The sequence below is a fragment of the Herpailurus yagouaroundi genome, unplaced genomic scaffold (assembly GCF_014898765.1).
Source record: "Herpailurus yagouaroundi ecotype Mexico unplaced genomic scaffold, PumYag 166, whole genome shotgun sequence".
Taxonomy (NCBI): Eukaryota; Metazoa; Chordata; class Mammalia; order Carnivora; family Felidae; genus Herpailurus; species Herpailurus yagouaroundi.
Window position 1 is genome coordinate 21,209,909 of NW_024412407.1, and position 21,736 is coordinate 21,231,644.

The window sequence follows — 21,736 nt, forward strand, 5'->3', positions numbered from 1 at the left end:
ATTATGCTCACTGGGTAAAGATAGTTCTTTCAAAGCAAAATTAGGGTCCTGTTACTAAAAGGAAAAATGAATGTTAGGAGCAAAACCAAGAAATATCCACTACTACCAAAATATGGCCCCAATCCAATTGAAGTAAAACTGATATTGATGAAGAAGAATTCTGTGTTTTCCTTTTTGAGGAAGCAAAGGTCAAAATGGGGCAAATACCGAGGAAGCTAATACTGGATAGTCTCAGGTTCCCAGGGTTGGAGAGGCTAGGGGTTTGAAGTAAATGTTTAAACAACCTCTGGGATGATTCAAGAAGTAATTGTGAGTCATAAGGGTAAAGATAAACTGTTTTCATTTTTTCTGTCTGTGAGCAACCAATTTCCTTTTAACTATAATGTCCTTTGCTGAACATCCAATAGTATTTTTTGAAAAATATGTCAACCACCATAATACAAGAACAGCCAGAATTTTATTAAGGAGAAAGTCTTAGGGTAACAGTAACTTCTATATCTTTAGGAGGGTAACAAGTCTTCTGCTTGCAAGTTCAAGGCCTGATGATCTCCCGTAGTTCCCACATTCTGCGGTGCCCAAGCATTGTGGGGAGCAGGCTTTCAAAGATAAACGTAGCATCAAAAAATAGTATGTAACATGAAAGTCCAGTGAAGGTGAGGACATAAAACATGATGAAAATCCTCAGTGCACGTTTCCTACAAGAAAAGAAGACGTCTGTGTTAAGAACATTGTACAGAAAACCACACTGATGTGATTCCTGGTTCCTCCACCCAGGTAGTTCTATTAACTGCAAGGAAATAACTGAACTTCTCTTGACCCCAGTTAACATCCACAAAAGAAGGAGCTTAGAATAAATAAGCACGTAAGTCCATCCTAGGACTAGAGCTGGAATTCCGAGGTTCTGCAGCCACGAAACAATGAAACCCTGGATATTATGAGGTTCTCTCCTTCGAAATGGACTTCTCACACACTAGCAGATTATTGAGGTAAAGACCTCACTTGTGAGGTAAATGATGCCAATTTGGAGGGAAATAAAAGAACAGGCAGTTAGATTTTCCTGGTGATATAAAATACTAGTGACAAAACTAGTGACAGCTCTATCACTAGTTTTGTCCTGGCACCTGACTTACCCTTTTGAAAGCAATAGAAGCTTTCTCAAGTCTTTAAGGACTCCTCCTTCTAGGCTGTACCTACGATGTATTTTGTTTGCCTTTAAATCCTGTGTTATTACTTTTTAATTATACATGCAATACTTGATTAAGGCAGAAGATCTGGCAGATCCAGAAAACACAAAGAAAGAAAGAAATGTCCCAGATAATACAGTAACCTGTAGATAATTACCATCAACAATAAATTTCAGAAGAGAAAATCTAAAGCGCAGTTAAAGCCAGCTATGGATCTAGTTTGTGATCCAACTCAGAGGATTCTGTAAACCTGAGCCAAAGTGCTTGGAATTATTGCCACTGGCTGCCTCTTGGTAGTTACACAAATGATTGCTTCTATTTCATACATTTATTTATTTTTAAAAATTTTTTTTTCAACGTTTATTTATTTTTGGGACAGAGAGAGACAGAGCATGAACGGGGGAGGGGCAGAGAGAGAGGGAGACACAGAATCGGAAACAGGCTCCAGGCTCTGAGCCATCAGCCCAGAGTCCGACGCGGGGCTCGAACTCACGGACCGCGAGATCGTGACCTGGCTGAAGTCGGACGCTTAACCGACTGCGCCACCCAGGCGTCCCTATTTCATACATTTATTAAAGAGCCAATGCTTTTATAATATACTCTAGTCAGAAGAGGCTGCTAAGATGAAGCAAAGATGCCCTTCCCTCAAGAAGCGCTAAGTATAGATTTGTTCTTTCTTATGAAAAGAAAAACAACTCACTACAAAAACATAGCTAGTAAATGAACACCATTCTTCCTAAATTCCAAAACCAATAACCTTTGGAAGCACCAAACTGGTACATTTTCAAAGGAACACATTTTAACATTTTTTTTTTTAATGTTTATTTTTGAGAGAGAGAGAGAGAAAGAGCGCGCGAGCAAGTGGGGGAGGAGCAGAGGGAGAGGGGGACAGTTTTCCAAGCAGGCTGTGCACTGACAGCAGAGAGCCTGAGGCGGGGCTTGAACTTACAAATCGTGAGATCATGACCTGAGCTGAAGTTGGAGGCTGAACCAATTGAGCCTCCCAGGTACCCCTAACATTATTTTTTTTTTTAAGAGAAAAACTGTTTTTCTGAATCACAAATAATTTGGAAAACAGAGAAATGAAGAAGTTATAATCTCATCACCCTAATATAAACAGCTAAGTTTTTTTTAGGGAGACAGCACGAGTGGTAGAGGGGGAGAAAGAGAATCTTAAGCAGGCTCCATGCACAGCATGGAGCTCAATGCGGGGCTCAATCTCACGACCCTGAAGTCATGACCTGAGTCAAAATCAAGAGCTGGATGTTCAACTGACTGAGCCATGTAGGTGCCCCTATAATCAGCTAAGTTTTTTTCTGTTTTTTTCTTTTCTTTTCTTTTCTTTTCTTTTCTTTTCTTTTCTTTTCTTTTTCTTTCTTTCTTTCTTTTTCTTTCTTAGTTTTTGTTTGTTTTGTTTTTTATTTGTTTTTCTTCTGGTTTAGAGTGTGTTCTTCCAGTTTTTTCTTTCCTTAAGTGAACACTCCAGGTGGGGTTAGGTTCAGATTTATTTCTTGACACTACTGAATGGTTTGATTTTTATTTGCAAGTCAATATAAAAAAATATTTTTCAGATTTTCTATCAGTAAACAACTAAAAGAACATGTGTAATGTTTGTTTTTTAAAAGTTCAGACACTTTTCTGAACTAATCATAGCTACTAATTCAAAATCATTTTTTTTTTCATATCATCGGTACGGAACCAAATATTAGTGTCATTAAATATTTTATTCACTTTGAATTTATGTTCTTTAAAGAATAAAAACATTCCTTTGATTTTTTAATACTGTTTATTTATTCATTTATATATATATTTTTCAAGACTTGCCATATATAAAACCTTTATTCTTTTAAAAAATGCTCGTATTGTTAGTGGAAGGTCTATAAGAGAACTGAGGATACCAGGAAGAGGTCCCCCCGAGCCTAAAAATAGCAAAATTGATACATAAACCTTCTCAAAAATATGATGTATAAATATGCTTCAATGGAACCAGTATGTTTCCAGTTCATAGACAAGAAATTGGTCAAAGTCTTAAGCAATCTTAACTAGGATGTAATGACGTGATGAAAGATGGGCAACTCAACTGAACTGTAATCTGCCCATTTAATGCAAGCAAGTGATGATAAAAAGACATTTACTTATTTGTTTGTTTTTTTGAGATATAATTTGCATGCCATAAAATTTACCCTTGAAAGTGTATACTTCAGTGGCTTTTAGTTTATTCACAGGGTTGTACAACCATCACCACTATCTAATTCCAGGAAATTTTCATCACCCCAAAAAGAATGTACCCATGAACAGCCACTCCCTATTTTCCACTCCTTTAAAGCCTGGCAACTATTCATTTACTTCCTGCCTACATGGATTTTCCTATGTTGAACATTTCGCAGGAATGAAATCATATAATATGTGGCCTTTTGTGTCTGACTTCTTTCACTTAGCATAATGTTTTCAAGGGTCATCAATGTTGTAGCATGTATTAGTCCTTTGTTCCTTTTTTGTGTATGAACAATACTCCATCGTATGGATATGCCAAATTTTGTTTACCTACTCATCAGTTAATGGATATTTGTATTGTTTCTACTTTTTAGCAATTATGAATAATGTTGCTGTGAACATTTGTGTACAGGTTTTTGTGTGGACATACAGTTCTTCTGGGTGCATACCTAGGAGTGGGTCAGATGATAGCTCTATATTTAATATTTTCAGAAACAGCCGAATTGTTTTCCAAAGTGACTGCACCATTTTACGATCCCATTAGCAATGTCTGAGGGTTCTAATTTCTCCACATCCTCTCCAATGCTGTTCTTTTGATTATAGTTATCTTAGAGATGTAAAGTGGTATCACGTGATTTTGATTTGCGTTTCTCTAATAACCGATGGTGTTGAACATCTTTTCTTGTGCTTTTTGGCCATTTGTGTACCTTATTTGAAGAAATGTCTATTCAAGTCCTTTGCTCATTTAAAATATTGGGTTGTTTCTCTTTTTGTTGTTGAGTTATAAGAGTTCTTTATATATTCTGGATACTAAATCCTTAATTTCCAAGGTTCTGAACGAGTTGATTCTATTTTTTTTCAAGCTCTCTCATTGATTTTATGGAGGAGGAAATTTTCTGGGGTCTTTACTCCACTATTTTCATTGACATCACTCCTCACTTACTTAGTAATTTAATATCTGTTAAGCCTGGTGAAGATGTTTTATATTCCATGTCTCAAAATGACTAAAATCTCTAACTTCAGCTCATGAATTACTAGGAGGAGACAGATTTAAAATAATGTAATTGCGTGGGACACCTGGGTGGCACAGTCGGTTGAGCATCTGACTCTTGATTTGGCTCAGGTCATGATCTCAAAGTTCTCAAGATTGAGCCCTGCATCGGGCTCTGCACTGACAGCATGGAGCCTGTTTGGGATTCTCTCTCCCCCTCTCTCTCTGCCCCTCTCCCACTTATGCTCTCTCGCTCTCTCTCAAAATAAATAAATAAATAAGCATTTAAAAATAATAAAGTAAGTAAATAAAAATAAAAATAATAAAGTAATGTAATTGCAATGATATACTGTGGGTTCTGTGTCAGGATTATGTGCAAGGTACAGTGTATGCGCAAGACAGGTTGCTGAACATCTACTTGGATTGGTAGTTGAGGATAAAGAATCAGACAAGTTTTCTTACAGGAGAGTACTGCTCCAGGTATATATGATGTTGTGGCATCTTCAGAAAGGGATCCAAAGAGTCAGATTTGCTAGTATGTATATCTTTAATACCATACAAGGGAGAAGCCTCTTGTGTGATGAACAAAGGTTTTCAAGTCTGCCTGGCAGGTATGTTCCTTTGGTGGGGGAAGCTGCATCACACCTTGCAGACAACGTCCTAAGATGTATGTATACATATTTACCTAAAGCAATAATAAAGAAATATATACTTGTATTTTTAGATCTAATGCAATAGATCTGTATCTAAAAATGATACAAAAAAACTCCAATAAACACTACAACTCCAATAAACAAATAGACAAGTAGAACAAGAATAGATAATTTATAAATGAAGATAAAACAAATTTTCAGTCAACCCTTGCAACAACTCATCATACTATGGTTCATCCATTTGGGGGCCTTTGTCCAGCCCCAAAGGCCCCTTTCTCTGACTTACCACATTGTAATGCCAGAAGGAGCATTCTCCCCTAAAGGGGGGCATGGAGCCTGAGGATGCGGAGGTTCTCTTTCCTCCACTCCCATTTCTTCAGGACTCTGAGAGTCTGTTTTCCCCTCTTGCTTTTGGTACATCCCCAGCTTTGTATTCAGCAGAGTCATGTCTTTGTAAAAGTTCTGGAAAAAAATAGCAATCAACTCTCATTTAAAACAATGATGTCAGAGGTCTGCTTGTCTTATTGTAGATGCAGCATGCTTTTCCTCCAGAATACCTCAGGAGCCCACACTGCCAATCCCATATGAGTCACGTGAGGAAATCGTTGGCAGGTGCACACCCACCTAATGGAAAGAGACTTACACATTCACAAAATAAGGTAGCAGCACCACAGTAGAAAATTAAACGAAACCCACATGCTAATCTTTAACTACTGGATTATTCATGTAGGAAGATAATTATCCTTGTATTGAATTCATCTGTTCAATTTGTTCATCTATGCAAAACATATTAAGTGACTCCTACTAGGCACCATTCTAAGATTCTGTGGTTAACAAAATAGATAAGAATATGCATTCTATTACATGTGCATTTTTAAACCAAATGGATAACGAATTGCATGCATGTTTATAGGGGCTGGGAGACAAGCAATAAACAACAAAACATAATATCTAATACACACACACACACACACACATACATTAGATTAGACATTATAGACTCTGATACATGCTAAAGAGAAAATAAATAAGGTGATGAGACAGAGTAGCCGAGGTTTGTTGGTGGGACATCTACTCTAGAGGTGGGACAATTAGGCATCTCTGAACAAGTGACATTGACTCAGTCATTCATTGCTTCTTTTACGCATTCCTGTTTATCTCAAGATCTTGTGGGAGAGGTTCAGATATGGAAGCATTTTTCTGGCTAGGGGAGTTTAGGGGAGGTCTGGAGGAGGAGATGACATTTGAGCTGAGCCTTGAAAAATGCATAATTTGTCGACCTGGAGGATAAGCTCCAAATGGAGGAGATGTAGAAGCAGCACAGGGCTGTGAGGTCTGGGGAGTACACCAGACCTGTGAGGTGTCCCATTGGCCCAAAGAAGAAGCCCAGGAAAGGGGGGAAAAAGTGATCAGGAAAGAGAAAGAGTATGTGGCACAATCTCAACTTCTAGAGAATCATCCCTATAGTTAGATTTTATCATTATTTGAACTTGCATAACTGTGAAATCTTACCTTTATTCTTGCAATGAGTTTCTCCTTTAATGCATGAGCTTCATTACAAGCATCTTCCTGAAAAGACATGCACAATTCTGGGTGAAATGGAAATTAGATTTTTCTGGTTTATACCATAAAACGTCACTCATTTTGACACCACTTAGTCGTAAAGCGGCTTCTTTGAAACTGCTTTTACTCAATAAAATCCTTCCTCTTACAGCAAATTCATAGTATAATCATGATAAATTGCAGGAGGAATAACCAAAAGATTAGCATAGTTATTTTTAATATTTTAGAAGTATAAATTTATACAATAGCAGCTTATTATAAATCTTTTTCTCTATTCATTATTCTTTCTTTGTGCCTTAAAATACTTCCAAGGCACTAATTAGAGAAACGTAGTATGTTTCAGAGAAAAAAAAGAAAATTGCATTTCCTTTAAATATCTTAAAATTTATAATATACGAGTACATGTTCTCACTATATTAATTTGCATATTTTGACTTTACAGTTTAGCAAAAGAGCTGTCCACAAAAAATGTCTGATTCTTCTTTTCATCCTGTCTCCTACAGGTCGTTAGAGACAACATATGGTTTTGGTTGGTTCCTATCAGTAAGTTCAAGAGACAGGCTGAAAGCAAACCTTCTAAGACATGAATCCCAATCATACATATGTCGGGAGTAAATAACTCTTTAACAGGTTTTTAATTAATCATTCTATAATAGACTTGCAGGAGATATTGAAAGGCAGAGCTATAGTAGGAAGAACAGTGTTCTGGGATTCAAGGAAGATGGGTGCTAGAGGTGCCATTTCCAGAAATTTTGCTTAAGTACTTGCACAAGCAAGCAAAGATACAGATTTTCTGAGGCAAAGTTTATAATAGCAAACATTTATTATAAGGTCCAAAATATCCAATAAAATAAATTTTATAAATCCCAAAATCAAATTGCGCATTATATAGACAGTGAAAAGGTAAAAATGACATCTGGTGGCATAGAAAGTTGCTGAAGAAAAATGGTAAGTGAAAAACAGCCAACTTGCAAAACTATATATAATATAATCTGATTACAATTGCAACAACATGTAGATACATGTATACAAAAATTTGGACGAACATAAATATGCTAAAATGTTCACTGTGTTTATCTTTGAGAGAGTGGGATTATTTTTCATTTTTAAAAAATGTTTACTTTTGGGAGAGAGAGAGAGAGAGAGCAGAGGAGGGGCAGAGAGAGAAAGAGGGAGATACAGAATCTGAAACGGGCTCCAGGCTCTGAGCTGTCAGCACAGAGCCCGATGTGGGGCTCACGAGCTGTGAGATCATGACCTGAGCCGAAGTCGGACACTTAACTGACTGAGCCACCTAGGCTCCCCTATTTTTCATTTTTTATATGAAATAGTTCTAAATTTTAATTATTAAAATAAGCGTGCCCTACTTTTGTTAGAAAAAAAAACATATACTTTTTTTTTTTTTTTTTAATGGAAGAGCAAGAACAAGACTGGTCTTTTCATCTGGGAATGTGGGCAGATCACGTCATGTTTTTGAGTTATGCTGTTCTCTTCTGAACATGAGAGTAAAGGCTACAAGACAGTTCCATGCTAGGTCTAAAATGCTGAGTCTATCTTTCATCAAAATTTGGATTCCATTCACCAAAATTCTCTAAATCTGAGATTGTCTTTGAAGAACTGTTTTTCTTCCTTAATTGTAATGCCATTTTATCATTACCTGGACACATTTGTTATCCATTTCTTCTAATTGCTTCTTAATTTCCATGATCTTCTCCTTTAAAACAAAAGGGCATAAATCAAAAGTTGTAATGAATGATATGTGGAACTGAAACAAAATGAAGACGATTTTTGGAACAAAGCTGATTCATGGTCAAAAATTTTGAGACTTAAGAGCAACTGTTTTTTCAGTACTTTTCTGAGTTCTGATCTCCAAAATCAACATTAAGTCAAATCAACACGATTGAGTTGGCCACATCCTACGTAAGTGGCCCTTGGGCTAGGCATTGTGTTGATTAGATACATGGAATGAGTATTTACCTTCAAACAGCTTCTCGAGAATGTATAGTCTATACCCTTTTTTTTTTTTACCAAGCTCATTCATCACCAACCCCTGAATTGTATGACTTAATTATTTAGAAAGGAGCTGTGATATTACAATCGTGTTTTACTTGGTATCCTGGTTTATTTATATAATGAATATCTTTTGCACAGTACTTATCTGAGATAATTGTATCAAAGAGAAAAGATAGGAGTCAATCTCCGAATGAAAGTTTAGATGTTGACCTGGAGATTTCAGAAAGCTTCGTGGATTTAGGGGTTAAATATCAGGCAACACCCAAAGGCTACCCCAAAGTCCTTTCTTCACTGTAAAGGTCTTTAAATTTGTTTCTGCTGTGTGTGTGTGTGTGTGTGTGTGTGTGTGTGTGTGTGTGTGAGTTTTAAGTGTGTTTTAAGTGATTTTACCAATCTTTCCCTCCTGCCTTCATGCCTTTCTGAGCCATTCCATTTCTTCATGAGATATAAATGAGCCAATACATGTGATATTATTTTAACTTTATTAACGCATTTCTCCTTTAATTTGTCCAAACTTTGCTTGACTGCTTTTTCTATATTTCTAACAATCTTCACTTTCTCTTCACCAGAGTAAACCTATAGCCATTCCTACTGATTTTGCTTCTGTGGTAATTATATTTAAAGTTTCTTATTCATTACACAGCCTTTCCCATCACTGTTTAGACTTATTGAGGACAGACGTTGTGCCCATTTTTATTTTTATTTTTATTTATTTTTAATTTTTTAAATGTTTATTCATTTTTGAGACAATGTGAGAGACAGAGTGCAAGAGACGGAGGGGCAGACAGAGGGAGACACAGAATCTGAAGCGGGCTCCAGGCTCTGAGCTGTCAGCACAGAGCCTGATGAGGGGCTCGAACCCACGAACTGCAAGATCATGACCTGAGCCGAAGTTGGACACTTAACCGACTGAGCCACTCAGGCACCCTCATTTTTATTTTTATTTATTTATTTTAAACGGTTATTTTTTTAAGTTTATTTATTTATTTTTGAGAGAAAGAAAAGTGCAAGTGGGGAAGAGGCAGAGAGAGAGGGAGAGAATCCCAAGCAGGCTCCACACCATCAGCACAGAACTTGATGCTCAAGTTGGGGCTCAAACCCATGAACTGTGAGATCATGACCCAAGCCCAAGTCTGTCACTTAATGACTGAGCCCTTCAGGCACCCCCCTGGCATCCATTTTTAAAAGCCACGTGCATTGGGGTGTAATTTACATGCAGCAAAACTCACTTTTTAAAAGTGTACAGGGATGCCTGGGTTAATCAGTCAGTTAAGCGACCTACCGACTCTCAGTTTTGGCTTAGGTCATGATCTCACCATTCATGGGTTCGAGTCCCACATGAGACTCTATGTTAACAGCATGGGGACTGCTTGGATTTTCTCTCTCTCTCCCTTTCCCTCTGCTCCCACCCTGCTTGTGCTCTCTCTCTCTCAAAATAAATAAATACACTTTAAAATAAAAAAATAAAAGTGTATAGTTCATGGGGGTACCTGAGTCACTCAGTCAGTTAAGCATATGACTCTTGATTTCCACTCAGGTCATGATCTCATGGTTTGTGAGATCAAGCCCCGCATCACTAATAGTGTGGAGCCTGCTTGGGATTCTCTCTCCCTCACTCTCTGCCCCTCCTGCACTCATGCTTACTGTCTCTTGCGTTCTCTCTCTGTCTCTCTCAAAATAAATAAATAAAATAAAAAATGAAAAACACATATGTAAAATAAAATGAAAATAAAAGTCTACAGTTCTATGAATTTTGACATAATCATCAGCACAAGATACAGAATATTTCCATCACACCTCAAATTTCCTTGTGCCCCTTTATCAATTCCCTTCTCCCTTTCCCCACACAACCTCAGCAACCACAAGTCTCTTTTCTATTCCTATAGTTTTGCCTTTTTCAGAATGTGATGCAGGTGGAATCATGAACTATGTAGTCCTCTGGATCTGGCTTCTTTCACTCAGCAGAATGCACTTGAGATTCATTCATGTTGTTAAATGACTAAGAAATCCAGCCCTTTTTATTGCTGAGTAGTAGTCTATCATAGCACATGTGCCACAGTTTATCCACATACCAGTTGGTGGTTAGTGGAGTGATTATAGTTTTTAAGTCATGCCTGTTTTGTTTTGTTTTTTAAGTGCGTACAAAGCTGTGCATCTCCTGTATAGAAAATCTCCCTATCTACTTGTCATGCCTTCCCTTTTCATAATTATTCCAAGCCTCTGTTGGTTTGTTTTCAAATCTCCCTTTCATTTATTTTTGTTCTCTTCTATCTTTCTCATCATTCTTTTAATATCTACCCCACCCTATCCCTACCTCCTGCTGAAATTCACATCCCTGTAACACAGCTGACTTTGGAGCAAATTTCCCAAGGCAGAATATTTCTTGGCCCTTGTCCCCTTCCCTTTTTTCATAGTTTGCGATTTCCAAAGCCCAAGGATAGTGGAAAAAAACCTTAACTTTTCAACTATCTCAAAATGAGATCGCTACTTCAAAGTTTTGGACTAAATCATGGTTGAAAGTAGTTTTTTCCCCTGGCATTAATCTATGCTATCTATAGATGGCTTTTAATATGTAAGGGGTCTAAATAAACATTACCTTCCTACAATAAAGAGATATTTCATCTTTATTTTCTCCAAAATCCACTTAATGTAAGCTTTTGGGCTTAAGCTAAAGCAGAGGCTGGCGATTTCAATAAAAGGAAGTAGGTAGACACAGATTTTTTTCCTTTCTTAGAGAATGTTTTTCAAAGGCACGAAGTTTAGAAATACTATCGGCCAGGGCTCTGAGGTCTAATTCTTATCCAAAGTTGGTTACTACCTTTCTAACATTCTATGACTCTTTAAAAAGGGAAAATTAAACCTTTCTCAGAAAAGAGTCTCTAAGAAATGCAAGGCAGGAAAACAATAGAAAAGCTGGAGATCATGAAAACCAACACAAGAACTCTTCATGAAAGCATCAGAGATGAACACGAATATATCTCTTTCATTTTAAGGATGCAGTTACTCACAAATACTTAATTCCTGGGTGTCTTCTCTAAACTGTTAGGTGCTGGGATGCAAAGATTAAGGAAGAGAAGTCTTCCCTTAAGGCACTCATCATGTCTTCACATGGCATCCAGATATAAGCCTATCTAACTGAATTTCCAGATAGTATTAAAAAGTCTAGCCTTTTTGGGGGCACCTGGGTAGCTCAGTCAGTTGAGCATCCAACTTCAGCTCAGATCATGATCTCTAGTCTGTGGGTTCAAGCCCTGCGTTCAGCTCTGTGCTGATGGCTCAGAGCCTAGAGCCTGCTTTGGATTCTGTGTGTCCTTCTGTCTCTCTCTCTGCCCTTTCCCTGCTCGTGTTCTGTCTCTCAAAAAAATAATATAAAATAACTTAAAAAATAAGTCTAGCCTTTTTGTGTCTTCAGAGGATAAAACTGGCGGTACCCACATGAACTGACCACCAGAGAGCATTGCTCCTTGTGACAAAAGACAGGTTTTAATTCTTCTTACGACCTGTTAAACAATAGGAGGGGTGGGAAGAGGTGACAGATTCCCCAGAGCCTCCCAGATCCTCTCTTCCAAGCCTCCCACTTACCTCAATGTTTGTCCCCTTACCAGGGTCAAAGTCCTTTTGTGACTCCAGCTTTTCAATGTGGCCCTCCAGGGACACCACCTCATTTAATAAGCTGCAGACAGACCAAGAGATGGACTAAGTCACATGGGCTAAGAAAAATCACCCAAGAGACAATCTTTTTTGATCTTTCAAGAATGAAATCCTCTTCTTACTTCAGAGGACTCTTGGGTAGTGGCTGTGTTGGAACGAATGTCACAAATACAATGCAAGAAAGTAAAAAACACGAAATAATCAAGAGAGCAGTACAGAAATGTAAGGCCTAATTGGACACAGGAGCAGAAAATTTATTTTTTTTTATTTTTATTTTTTAATTTTTTTAACATGTATTTATTTTTGAGACAGAGAGAGACAGAGCATGAACGGGGGAGGGGCAGAGAGAGAGGGAGACACAGAATCGGAAGCAGGCTCCAGGCTCCGAGCCGTCAGCCCAGAGCCTGACGCGGGGCTTGAACTCACAGACCTCGAGATTGTGACCTGAGCTGAAGTCGGACGCTCAACCGACTGAGCCACCCAGGCACCCCAGGAGCAGAAAATTTAAATGATTAAAATGGAAGCTTACCTAATCTCTAGAAAAAACAAACACAAAAAAATCCTTGGGAGGTAGGACTAGGCAAAGCTTTCTTCCACTTGACATCTATAAAAGGGAACACTGATAAACTGGGCCTCATCAAAATTTAAAGCTTTTGTTTTGGCCAAAGACTCTGTAAGTGGATTTGCTTGTCACATACCCTAGATCTTATATGTAGAAAATATGAAAACTTCTCAACACTCAGTATTAAAGAAGCAAACTATCCAATGAAGAAATGAACAAAACACATGCGCAGACATTTCCCTAAGGAGATACACAGATGGCAAATAAACACATGAAAGGATGCGCAGCACCTTTAGCCGTGAGAGAAATTCAAATCAAGGCTACAATGACATAGTACTACAAACTTATCAGAATGGCTAAGATGTAATATAGTGATAATGCCAAATGCTAGTGAGCTTCTGGAGAAATTGGGTCACCCGTACATTGATGGCGGGAATGTAAAATGGACAGTCATTCCAGAAAATAGCTTGGCGGTGCCTGTCAAAACTGAAAACAGACTTACCATATGACCCAGCAATTTCATTCTTGGGCTATTATCCCAGAAAAATAAACACTTACTTTCACACAGGAAGTTGTACATGAATGTCCAAAGTAGCTTTATTCATAATAGCCCAAAACTAGGAATTACACACTTGTCCTCTGATGGGTGAATGGTTAACCAAACTCTCTCTCTGTCGCTGTCTCTGTGTCTGTCTCTGTCTCTGTTTCTCTCTCTCTCCATACCATGGAATACTACTGAGCCACAAAAGGAGAGGAACTATTCATACAGGCAGCAACTTGGATGATCCTCAAAAAAATTATGCTGAGTGAAAAAAATGTATAATGCATGATTTGATGTATGTAACATTGATGAAATAACATAATTATAGACATGTGGAAATGATCTGTCATAGCTGGGTATTAGCAGTGGGTGGGAAGGAATCGCTGTGGCTATAAAGGAGTCTTGTGCAATGGTACAGCTGAGAATCTTGATGTGGTGGTGGCTATGGAAGGCTGCCCATATGATAAAATTGCACAGAACTATACACACACTCACACACGCAAATGAGAATACATATAACTGGTGAAATCTGTATAGGCTCTGTTTATAGTCCCAAGGTCATTTTCTTGGTTTCGATGGTATACTAAAGTTGGACAAAATGTTACCATTTAGAAAGGCTGAGGGGAAATGAAATGGGCAAATTCCTTGAAAGATACAACCTACTGCTAATATATACTGGAGAGCTCAGTAGCCGGAGGAGTCCTGTATATCATTAAATAAATTAAATTTGTAGTTAAAAATCTTACTGTAATGAAATACCCAGGCAATATGGCTTCACTGGCAAATTCAATCAAACATGTAAGGAAGAAATTGTGCCAGTTCTACACAAATTCATCCAGAAAATATCCCAGTTTTTTCTGGGATGTTTCTTTCATTAAAAGAAAGAAAAACCGAGGCCAATATCTCTCATTAATATGCATTCAAAAGTTCTATTTTAGTAAACAGAATCCAACAACATATAAAAAGAATAATATATTATGACCAGGTGGGGTTTATGCTGGCAATTCAAGGCTGGCTCAGCATTCAAACATCTTTCATTATAATTTGCTGTATCGGGAGACTATAAACAAACAAAAAACAAATAACATGCTCATTCATAGATGTGGCAAAAGCTATTGGAAAAATTTAGTACCGTTCCTGATTTTAAAAACATCTCAGTAAGCTAAGATGAGAAAACACCTTCCCAATCTCAAAAACAAAACAAAGCAAAACAAAACCATCAAGACAGCTAACATCACACCTCATACTTTTTCTGTGGGATAGAGAACAAGGTAAGTATGTCCAGTGTCTCCTGTCATTCCTCCTATTCAACATCATACTAGAAGTTCTAGCCAATACAATAAAGTAGCAAAAGGAAGTAAAAGGTATGCAGATTGGAAAGGAAGATATAAAGCTCTATTTGCGGATGACATGATTATCTATGTGGAAAATCCCAAATAATCTACAAAACTACTGGAGTTAACAAATGAGTTTAGCAAGGTCACAAGACACAAGACCAATATACAAAAACCAATTGTATTTCTGTATCTTCACAATTAATAATTAGAAATTGAAAAATTTCAAGTAACTTATAATGGCACCAAAAGCATGAAATACTTAGGCCTAAATCTAACAAAATATGATCTCTGTACCCTGAACACTATACAACACTGATGGAAGGAATACCTTTGACTCCAAAGCCCAATCTCTTTATACCAGTGACTAGATAAATAACAATTAGTCTCATCACTTCTGTTCCAGCTTAAAACTTTTCAGTTAAATTCAGATATACGTTAACAACTATACTTTTTAATATATTTTTTTTCATGTTATGCTAGTTGGATCCCTTTGGACAACACTGGCTAGAGCTGGTTATTGGGGACTTGAAGACCTCCCTTTGGTGACTATTAACACATCTCCAAAAAAAGAGCTTATGAAGGAAGTTCTTTCCTTGAGAGAAGAGAGAGCAAAGATGCAGATAACTGTGATTCAGGCTTTGAGATTTTTGTGGCATTGACCTCTAAACATAAGACTTGGCACTTCCTATTCTGAAGACTTTGTAAAAGATCTTACTACCTTAAAGCCAGAGTTTCTGAAGCTATGAAAATTTTCAACTATTTTCTGGCCAAACCCAACACCCTAAGATTACCTCTTCACTGTGAGGGGCGCCTGGGTGGTTCAGTCGGTTAAGTATCCTGCTTCAGTTCAGGTCATGATCTCACGTTCGTGGGTTTGAGCCCCACATCTGTTTCTGTGCTGACAGCTCAGAGCCTGGAGCCTGCTTTGGAGTCTGTGTCTCCCTCTCTCTCTGCCCCTCCCCTACTCATGTTCTGTCTTTCAAAAATAAATAAACATTAAAAAGGAAATTTTAAATTACCTCTTCACTGTGTTTTCTGTTAGGTTTATTTTTTGCATAATATTGTTCATTTTCTCCATCCAGTCTATGTGATCAGCTCCAAGTTCTCTCACTTGTAAACCCATCTGTATATTCCAGTGGTTTAGCTGGAAGAGCGTGTTCTCCTGACTCCTGCAGAAATATTATTATGGTCAGTTTTAAGGCAGAAAAATTCTTCCCTTGAATGGCAAGTTAGAATGCTGATTCTTTTTCTGTCACCAGAATGGGCCAGGTAGGCAGTTAGGCCTCAAGAAAGCATTTATATGATAGCCATTTAGATCGTCATAAGGCTGGAGGAAATAAAATGCATTTTACATTTAGTAAAAAAAAAAAAAAATGATGTATTTTTTAAATTTCCCTGTATGGAATGAGTGTTAAGTATTACACTCCCCTAATGAATGTTAGGGTAGTGATTGCATCTTGTTGGAAGAAGAGAGCTATAAAGGTTCTACAAGGCCTTAACAATACATTTCTATTGATAATTATGATGCTTTTCATATCTAGAGAATTATCTGAGAGTGACAAGATATGTATTAATTCCAGGCTCCAAAGAAGAGGTTGCAAAGAGAACCCCATGGCTCTGCCTACATCTCTAGAAATGTCCTTACTGTGCATCCTTACTGGAATGTGTAGGTAGTTCCTGGGGCACGTGAGTGTTTAAGGTTTAAGACATGTATGGATTTTAAATCTTCCAGTCTTTCCCTAAGTTGTCTGCTAAATTTCATTTTCTTTGCCACAAAATACTATTTTTTTCTTTTTTAAATCGAAGTATGATTAACACACAGTGTTAGATTAGTTTCAAGTGTATGATATAACGAAACAAGGATTTTATATATTCCTCAGTGCTCATCACAGTAAATGTACACTTTAATCTCCTTTGTCTATTTTACCCATCCCTCCCCCACCCTCCTCTGCCCCTCACCCCCTGCCCACTTCTCTTCTGGCAACCATCAGTTTATTCTCTGTACTTAAGAGTCTGGATTTTTATTTGTCTTTTTAAAAAATATTTTATTTTTGAGAGAGAGAGTACCATTGGGGAGGGGCAGAGAGAGAGGGGGACAGAGGATCCGAAGCAGGCTGCACGCTTGACAACAGAGAGGCTTACGCAGGGCTTGAACTCATGAACTGGGGGATCCTGACCTGAGCCTAAGTCAGAAGCTCGGCCAACTGAGCCACCCAAGCTCCCCTGTTTGTCTTGTTTGTTTGTTTGTTTGTTTGCTTGCTTGTTTCTTAAATTTTACATATGAGCGAAACCATATGATATTTGTCTTTCTCTGACTGACATACTCACATAGCATTATACCCACAAAGTATTATCAAGAATCCCTCTTTCTTGTTTCAAGGCTTACAGTTCAGGGATGCTCTCCTCTGAAAACTGCAAAGATGTGGGCACTTGAGGATCCTCATGTTGAACCTGATTTGTTTCTTGCTCATACTGCTCTTTCTGCAGGTCCTGGTGATGCTCAGCACCCAGCTCCGGCATATTCTGATAAAGATGATGAAAGAAGAAAAGCAGAAAAAAAAAAGGGGGTGTTATCACAAGAGGTGATGGCCTTCTTAGCCTACTCATGCCCCCTTCTCTGGGGACAAGCACATAACCCTCTGTGAGGCTGGAGCCTTCTAATGCATTTATAAAATAAGCAGACATGCCCTCTTGCTCCATTGACAGAGGAAGGCTGCAGCAGGGACGCAGAAAACATTAGGGTCCAGATGCAGGACTCTTTTCAGTGCTGACGGGTAACAGAATTCCACCTGATCATGGGCTCTAGCACTCCACTCAACATACTGGTTTCCAAAAAAAGTCAGTATCAGGGAAAAATAAAAGGGGGTGGGACTGTTTTATGTTAAGAGAGTCTAAAGAGATAAAACAACTGAATGCATTGCATAGCTCTTGTTTAGATGCTGATTTTAAAAGTGTAGGCATTTTCTGGGTTTTGGCACCAAAACTGAATGGATGACTGACTGACTGAATGAGTGAATGAATACATAAATAAATAAATAAATAAGCAAACAAACAAATAAATAAAAGTACGGGCATTCGAGGGCCAATTGAAAAAATTACAATGTTCAGAGAATTGAGGATATTAGGTTATGTCATGTAATTATTGCTGTTTTCCTGATGTGATGATGGAATCTTGGTTATGCAGAAGACAGTCTTTATTTTTAGAGATGCTGACTGAAATAAACAAGGGTGAAGTCTTATGCTGTCTTTGACCTACTTTTAAAAAGGATCAAAAAATTCCATCTATTTACATATATAAAGATAAAACAGGGGTGCCTGGGTGGCTCAGTAGTTGAGCATCTGACCCTTGATTTTGGCTCAGGTCATGATCCCAGGGTTGTGGGACTGAGCCCCTGCTTTTAGCTCTGTACTGAGAATGGAGCCTGCTTGGGATTCTCCCTTTCTCTCTCTCTCTCTCTCTCTCTCTCTCTCTCTCTCTCTCCCTCCTCCCTTTCTCCTGCTCACGTTCTTTCTCTCTCTAAAATAAAATAAAAAGATAAAGCAAATGTGACAAATGCTAACAATTTCAAAATCTAAGTGGGAGTATATGATTGATCCTTGTATATCTTTAAGTTTTCATTTTATTTAAAATTTTTCATAATAAGGAGTTATAAGGGGGGAAAAGCCTACTCTATCAGTCTGACCCATGAATTTTATTTCTTTGTTTCTTTATTCTTTGCCTTGTTCTATAAAAACATTTAAACCATTTTCTCGTATTTCACTTCTGTTCATGCACACAATTAATCATTTATATTTGAACATTTCTCTTCTTTAGTGACTACATTGTGAAATATTTCTCTGTTCTTTGAAGAAGTCTGAAATTTTGGTCTGAAATTTTTGTGTTTCAGCAAAACTATTTTTAAACTGAAAGGAGAAAAATTTGGAGTGCAGATCAGTCTCTTACTGAAATGTCTGTATAAATTACTGGCCATGTCAACAGGAATAACCGACATTCACATAACTCTTTACAAACCTCTTTCATGTGCATTCTTTCTTTTAATTCCCATGATGGACTTCAGTGGATAAAGTCAGGTATTGAAATCTCCTAGGGAATTCATATCAGTGATTAGTCCAAGGTTATATGACATAGTGGATTAAGTGGTCTCTCCAAAAAGATATGTCCATGTCCTAATACTAAAACCCCGAGACTGTGACCTTATTTGGAAAAGAGTCTTTACGGATATAATTAACTTAAGCGTCTTAAGATGAGATTATCTTGAATTACCTAGACCCTAAATCCAATGACAAGTGTCCTAATGAGAGACAGAAAACACCCACAGAGAGGAAGAAGTCATGAGAAGACAGAGCTGCCACAAGCCAAGGAATGCCTGGAGGCTCCAAAAGCTGGAAGAGGCACGGCAGGATTCTCCTGTAGAGTGTTCAGAGAAAGCATGACCCTGCTGATCCCTTTTTTCAAACTTCTGGCCTCTAGAACTATGAAAGAATACATTTCGTGTTGTTTTAAGTCACCAAATTTATGGTAATTTGTTACAGCAGCCTTGGGAAACCAATACATATGGCCAATAAATATGTGGACTAGAACTTGAAGTAGGTTTTCTGATTCCAAGGCCATGACTATTTTCATCATATCTAGTCCTTGGATTCACATTAAGAAATATCTCGTCCCTATCACTTCCATGGCCCAGAGGCACCTTGCCAGCGAGGTAAGGATTATTATCACACTTACGGATGAAGAAACAGGCTAGATTTTCCGAGTGCTGTATAACTCTGCTTAGCTACTTCTTTGCGAATAAAAACATCCATAACTTCAATTTCTTCCCACCTAATCTTTTGCCACGCTATTCAAAGGCAGCAGCAACACTGTGATGTTGAGGAAGAACAACACTTCACTGGGTATGGGGGACCTGAGTTCTAAGCCTTGTTCTACTCTTGTGGCTGTGGAACCACCTAACCACTCTAAAGCTCAGTTTCCTGTTCTGGAAGAACAAAATTGGACCAGATCATCCTCAGGGTTCTGTCTATGTCCAAAAAAATCTACAACATTTCTCATTTTCATCAATTGGTTTACTGTAATGGTTAATACACTGCAAAAGAGTCAAAGCCAGGAAGTTGAAATGAAATTTTTTTTTTTTTAACGTTTACTTGTTTTTAGGACAGAGAGAGACAGAGCATGAACAGGGGAGGGGTAGAGAGAGAGGGAGACACAGAATCGGAAACAGGCTCCAGGCTCTGAGCCATCAGCCCAGAGCCCGACGCGGGGCTTGAACTCACGGGCCGCGAGATCGTAACCTGGCTGAAGTCGGATGCTCAACCGACTGCGCCACCCAGGCGCCCCTGAAATGAAATATTTTTTAAAAGCTTCAGGATTGAACAAATAAAGAGGTGTGTGTGTGTGTGTGTGTGTGTTAATAATAAACTAAAAGTGTACTTGCATGAAATACAACGCCTGAGGGCATTACTTTCCATTTATGTGCAGCTCTTTGAAAAGCTCATATGCCTCTATTTGGGTGTTCCATAGGCACCTCAAACTCATCAAGCAAAAAATTGAACTTATTGTATTTCCCCTCTACCTTGTCCAGGTTCCCGTCTTTGCATATGTTCTCCCTATTCATCTGGATGCCTCTGCAGGAACCCTGAAAGAAGTCCTTGAGTTTTCATGGGAGATATTCTTTTCCCTCTTCATTACTCATGTCACACCACTTGGTGTCCAAGCCCAATAGCACCTATCTTTTAAACCTGTGTCCTTTTCTCTCCATTTCCATGGCTGCCAGTCAGTGCCTTGTTTTGGTCCTCATCACTTTCTGACTCCTATTGGCGCCCTGGCTCCAGCCTGTATCCTGCGCTATCTCCCCCCATAGTGTCCTGCCTGCCTGCTTGCTCATCACTCCTTTTCTTCCACCCTTCCTCTCAGAACACAAGTTCTCTTTAGCTCCTTTGTCTTTGCATGTACTGTCCCTTCTTTCTGAAATGCTTTTCTTTCATCCAGTTCACCCTTCAAAACTCAGTTTTCATTTTCCTGGTCATCTGCCTGTACAGCACCTGCCATGTACTTTGTACCACATCTGCTACTTCCGGCGTGGGTTTATCATGCAGAGCCATTTTCTTGTCTGAGTCCCGACTAGTGTGTGAGCTCACTGAGGGGAAAGGATTTTAGATAGGTAGAGATAGTCTCAACACTTTACAGTGCCTAGAACACAGTGGATGTTCAGTACGTGGTTTTAAAATAAATAGACTTCCTGTGTTCACTGCAGCATTATTTACAATGACCAAGATATGGAAGAAACTTAAGCGTCTATCAACAGATGAATGGATAAAAAAGATCTGGTACAGACCAGAGAAGATGGCAGCGTAGGAGGACGCTGGGCTCACTGTGTCCTGCTGATCACTTAGATTCCGCCCACATCTGCCTACGTAACCCAGAAAACCGCCAGAAGGCTGGCAGAACGGACTCTCCGGAGCCAAGCGCAGACAAGAGGCCCACGGAAGAGGGTAGGAAGGGCGGAGAGGCGGTGCAGACTACACGGACTGGAGGAGGGAGCCAGGGCGGTGGAGGGGCAGCCCTCCCGGCAAGGGAGAGCCCTGAGTCTGACTTGCAAAAGCAGAGGGGCCAGACGGAGTGAGTTCTGACAGCCAGCGGGATGTAACATCTGGAATGTTATAGATCAACAGCTCCGTTTGGAGAGCAAGAGGGCAAGAGGACACCACGAGGGAGAGGTGTTAAGCCCCGGAAGACAGAGCTCAGCTTGGAGGGGGAACAAAGGTGCTGGCCAATGCCATCTCCCTCTCCCACCCCCCAGCCTAAAACCCAAAGGGAACCAATTCCCATCACCGAACTTGCTTGCACCAGACAAACACCCAACACTGTACTTCTGTGGATCCATCCCTCCAATGGGCCTCCCTCCCTCCCAGTGATACAGGGCCCTCTTGCAGGGGACCACCATCGGCAAAGTGAGCTGAGCCTGCCCCTCCCGCCCCTGTGCACCTTGCAGATCCACCCCGGCTAATACACCAGATCCCATCCAGGCTG

The 21,736-nt window shown here is 39.0% G+C and overlaps 1 protein-coding gene across 3 annotated transcripts in view; it reads right to left on the reverse strand.

The window, feature by feature from the left end:
• Positions 1-438: 438 nt before the first annotated feature.
• SMCO2 (single-pass membrane protein with coiled-coil domains 2) overlaps positions 439-21,736 on the reverse strand; it is a 34,297-nt gene continuing 12,999 nt past the window's right edge. For all 3 annotated transcript variants that reach the window (XM_040488583.1, XM_040488582.1, XM_040488581.1), the window contains 7 exons: positions 17,096-17,232; positions 15,729-15,878; positions 12,201-12,291; positions 8,263-8,319; positions 6,555-6,611; positions 5,329-5,504; positions 439-695 (listed from right to left, as the gene is read on the reverse strand). In XM_040488583.1, coding sequence (XP_040344517.1) covers positions 533-695; positions 5,329-5,504; positions 6,555-6,611; positions 8,263-8,319; positions 12,201-12,291; positions 15,729-15,878; positions 17,096-17,232 — 831 coding nt within the window. In that variant the 3' untranslated portion in view covers positions 439-532. The remainder of the gene's footprint in view (positions 696-5,328; positions 5,505-6,554; positions 6,612-8,262; positions 8,320-12,200; positions 12,292-15,728; positions 15,879-17,095; positions 17,233-21,736) is intronic.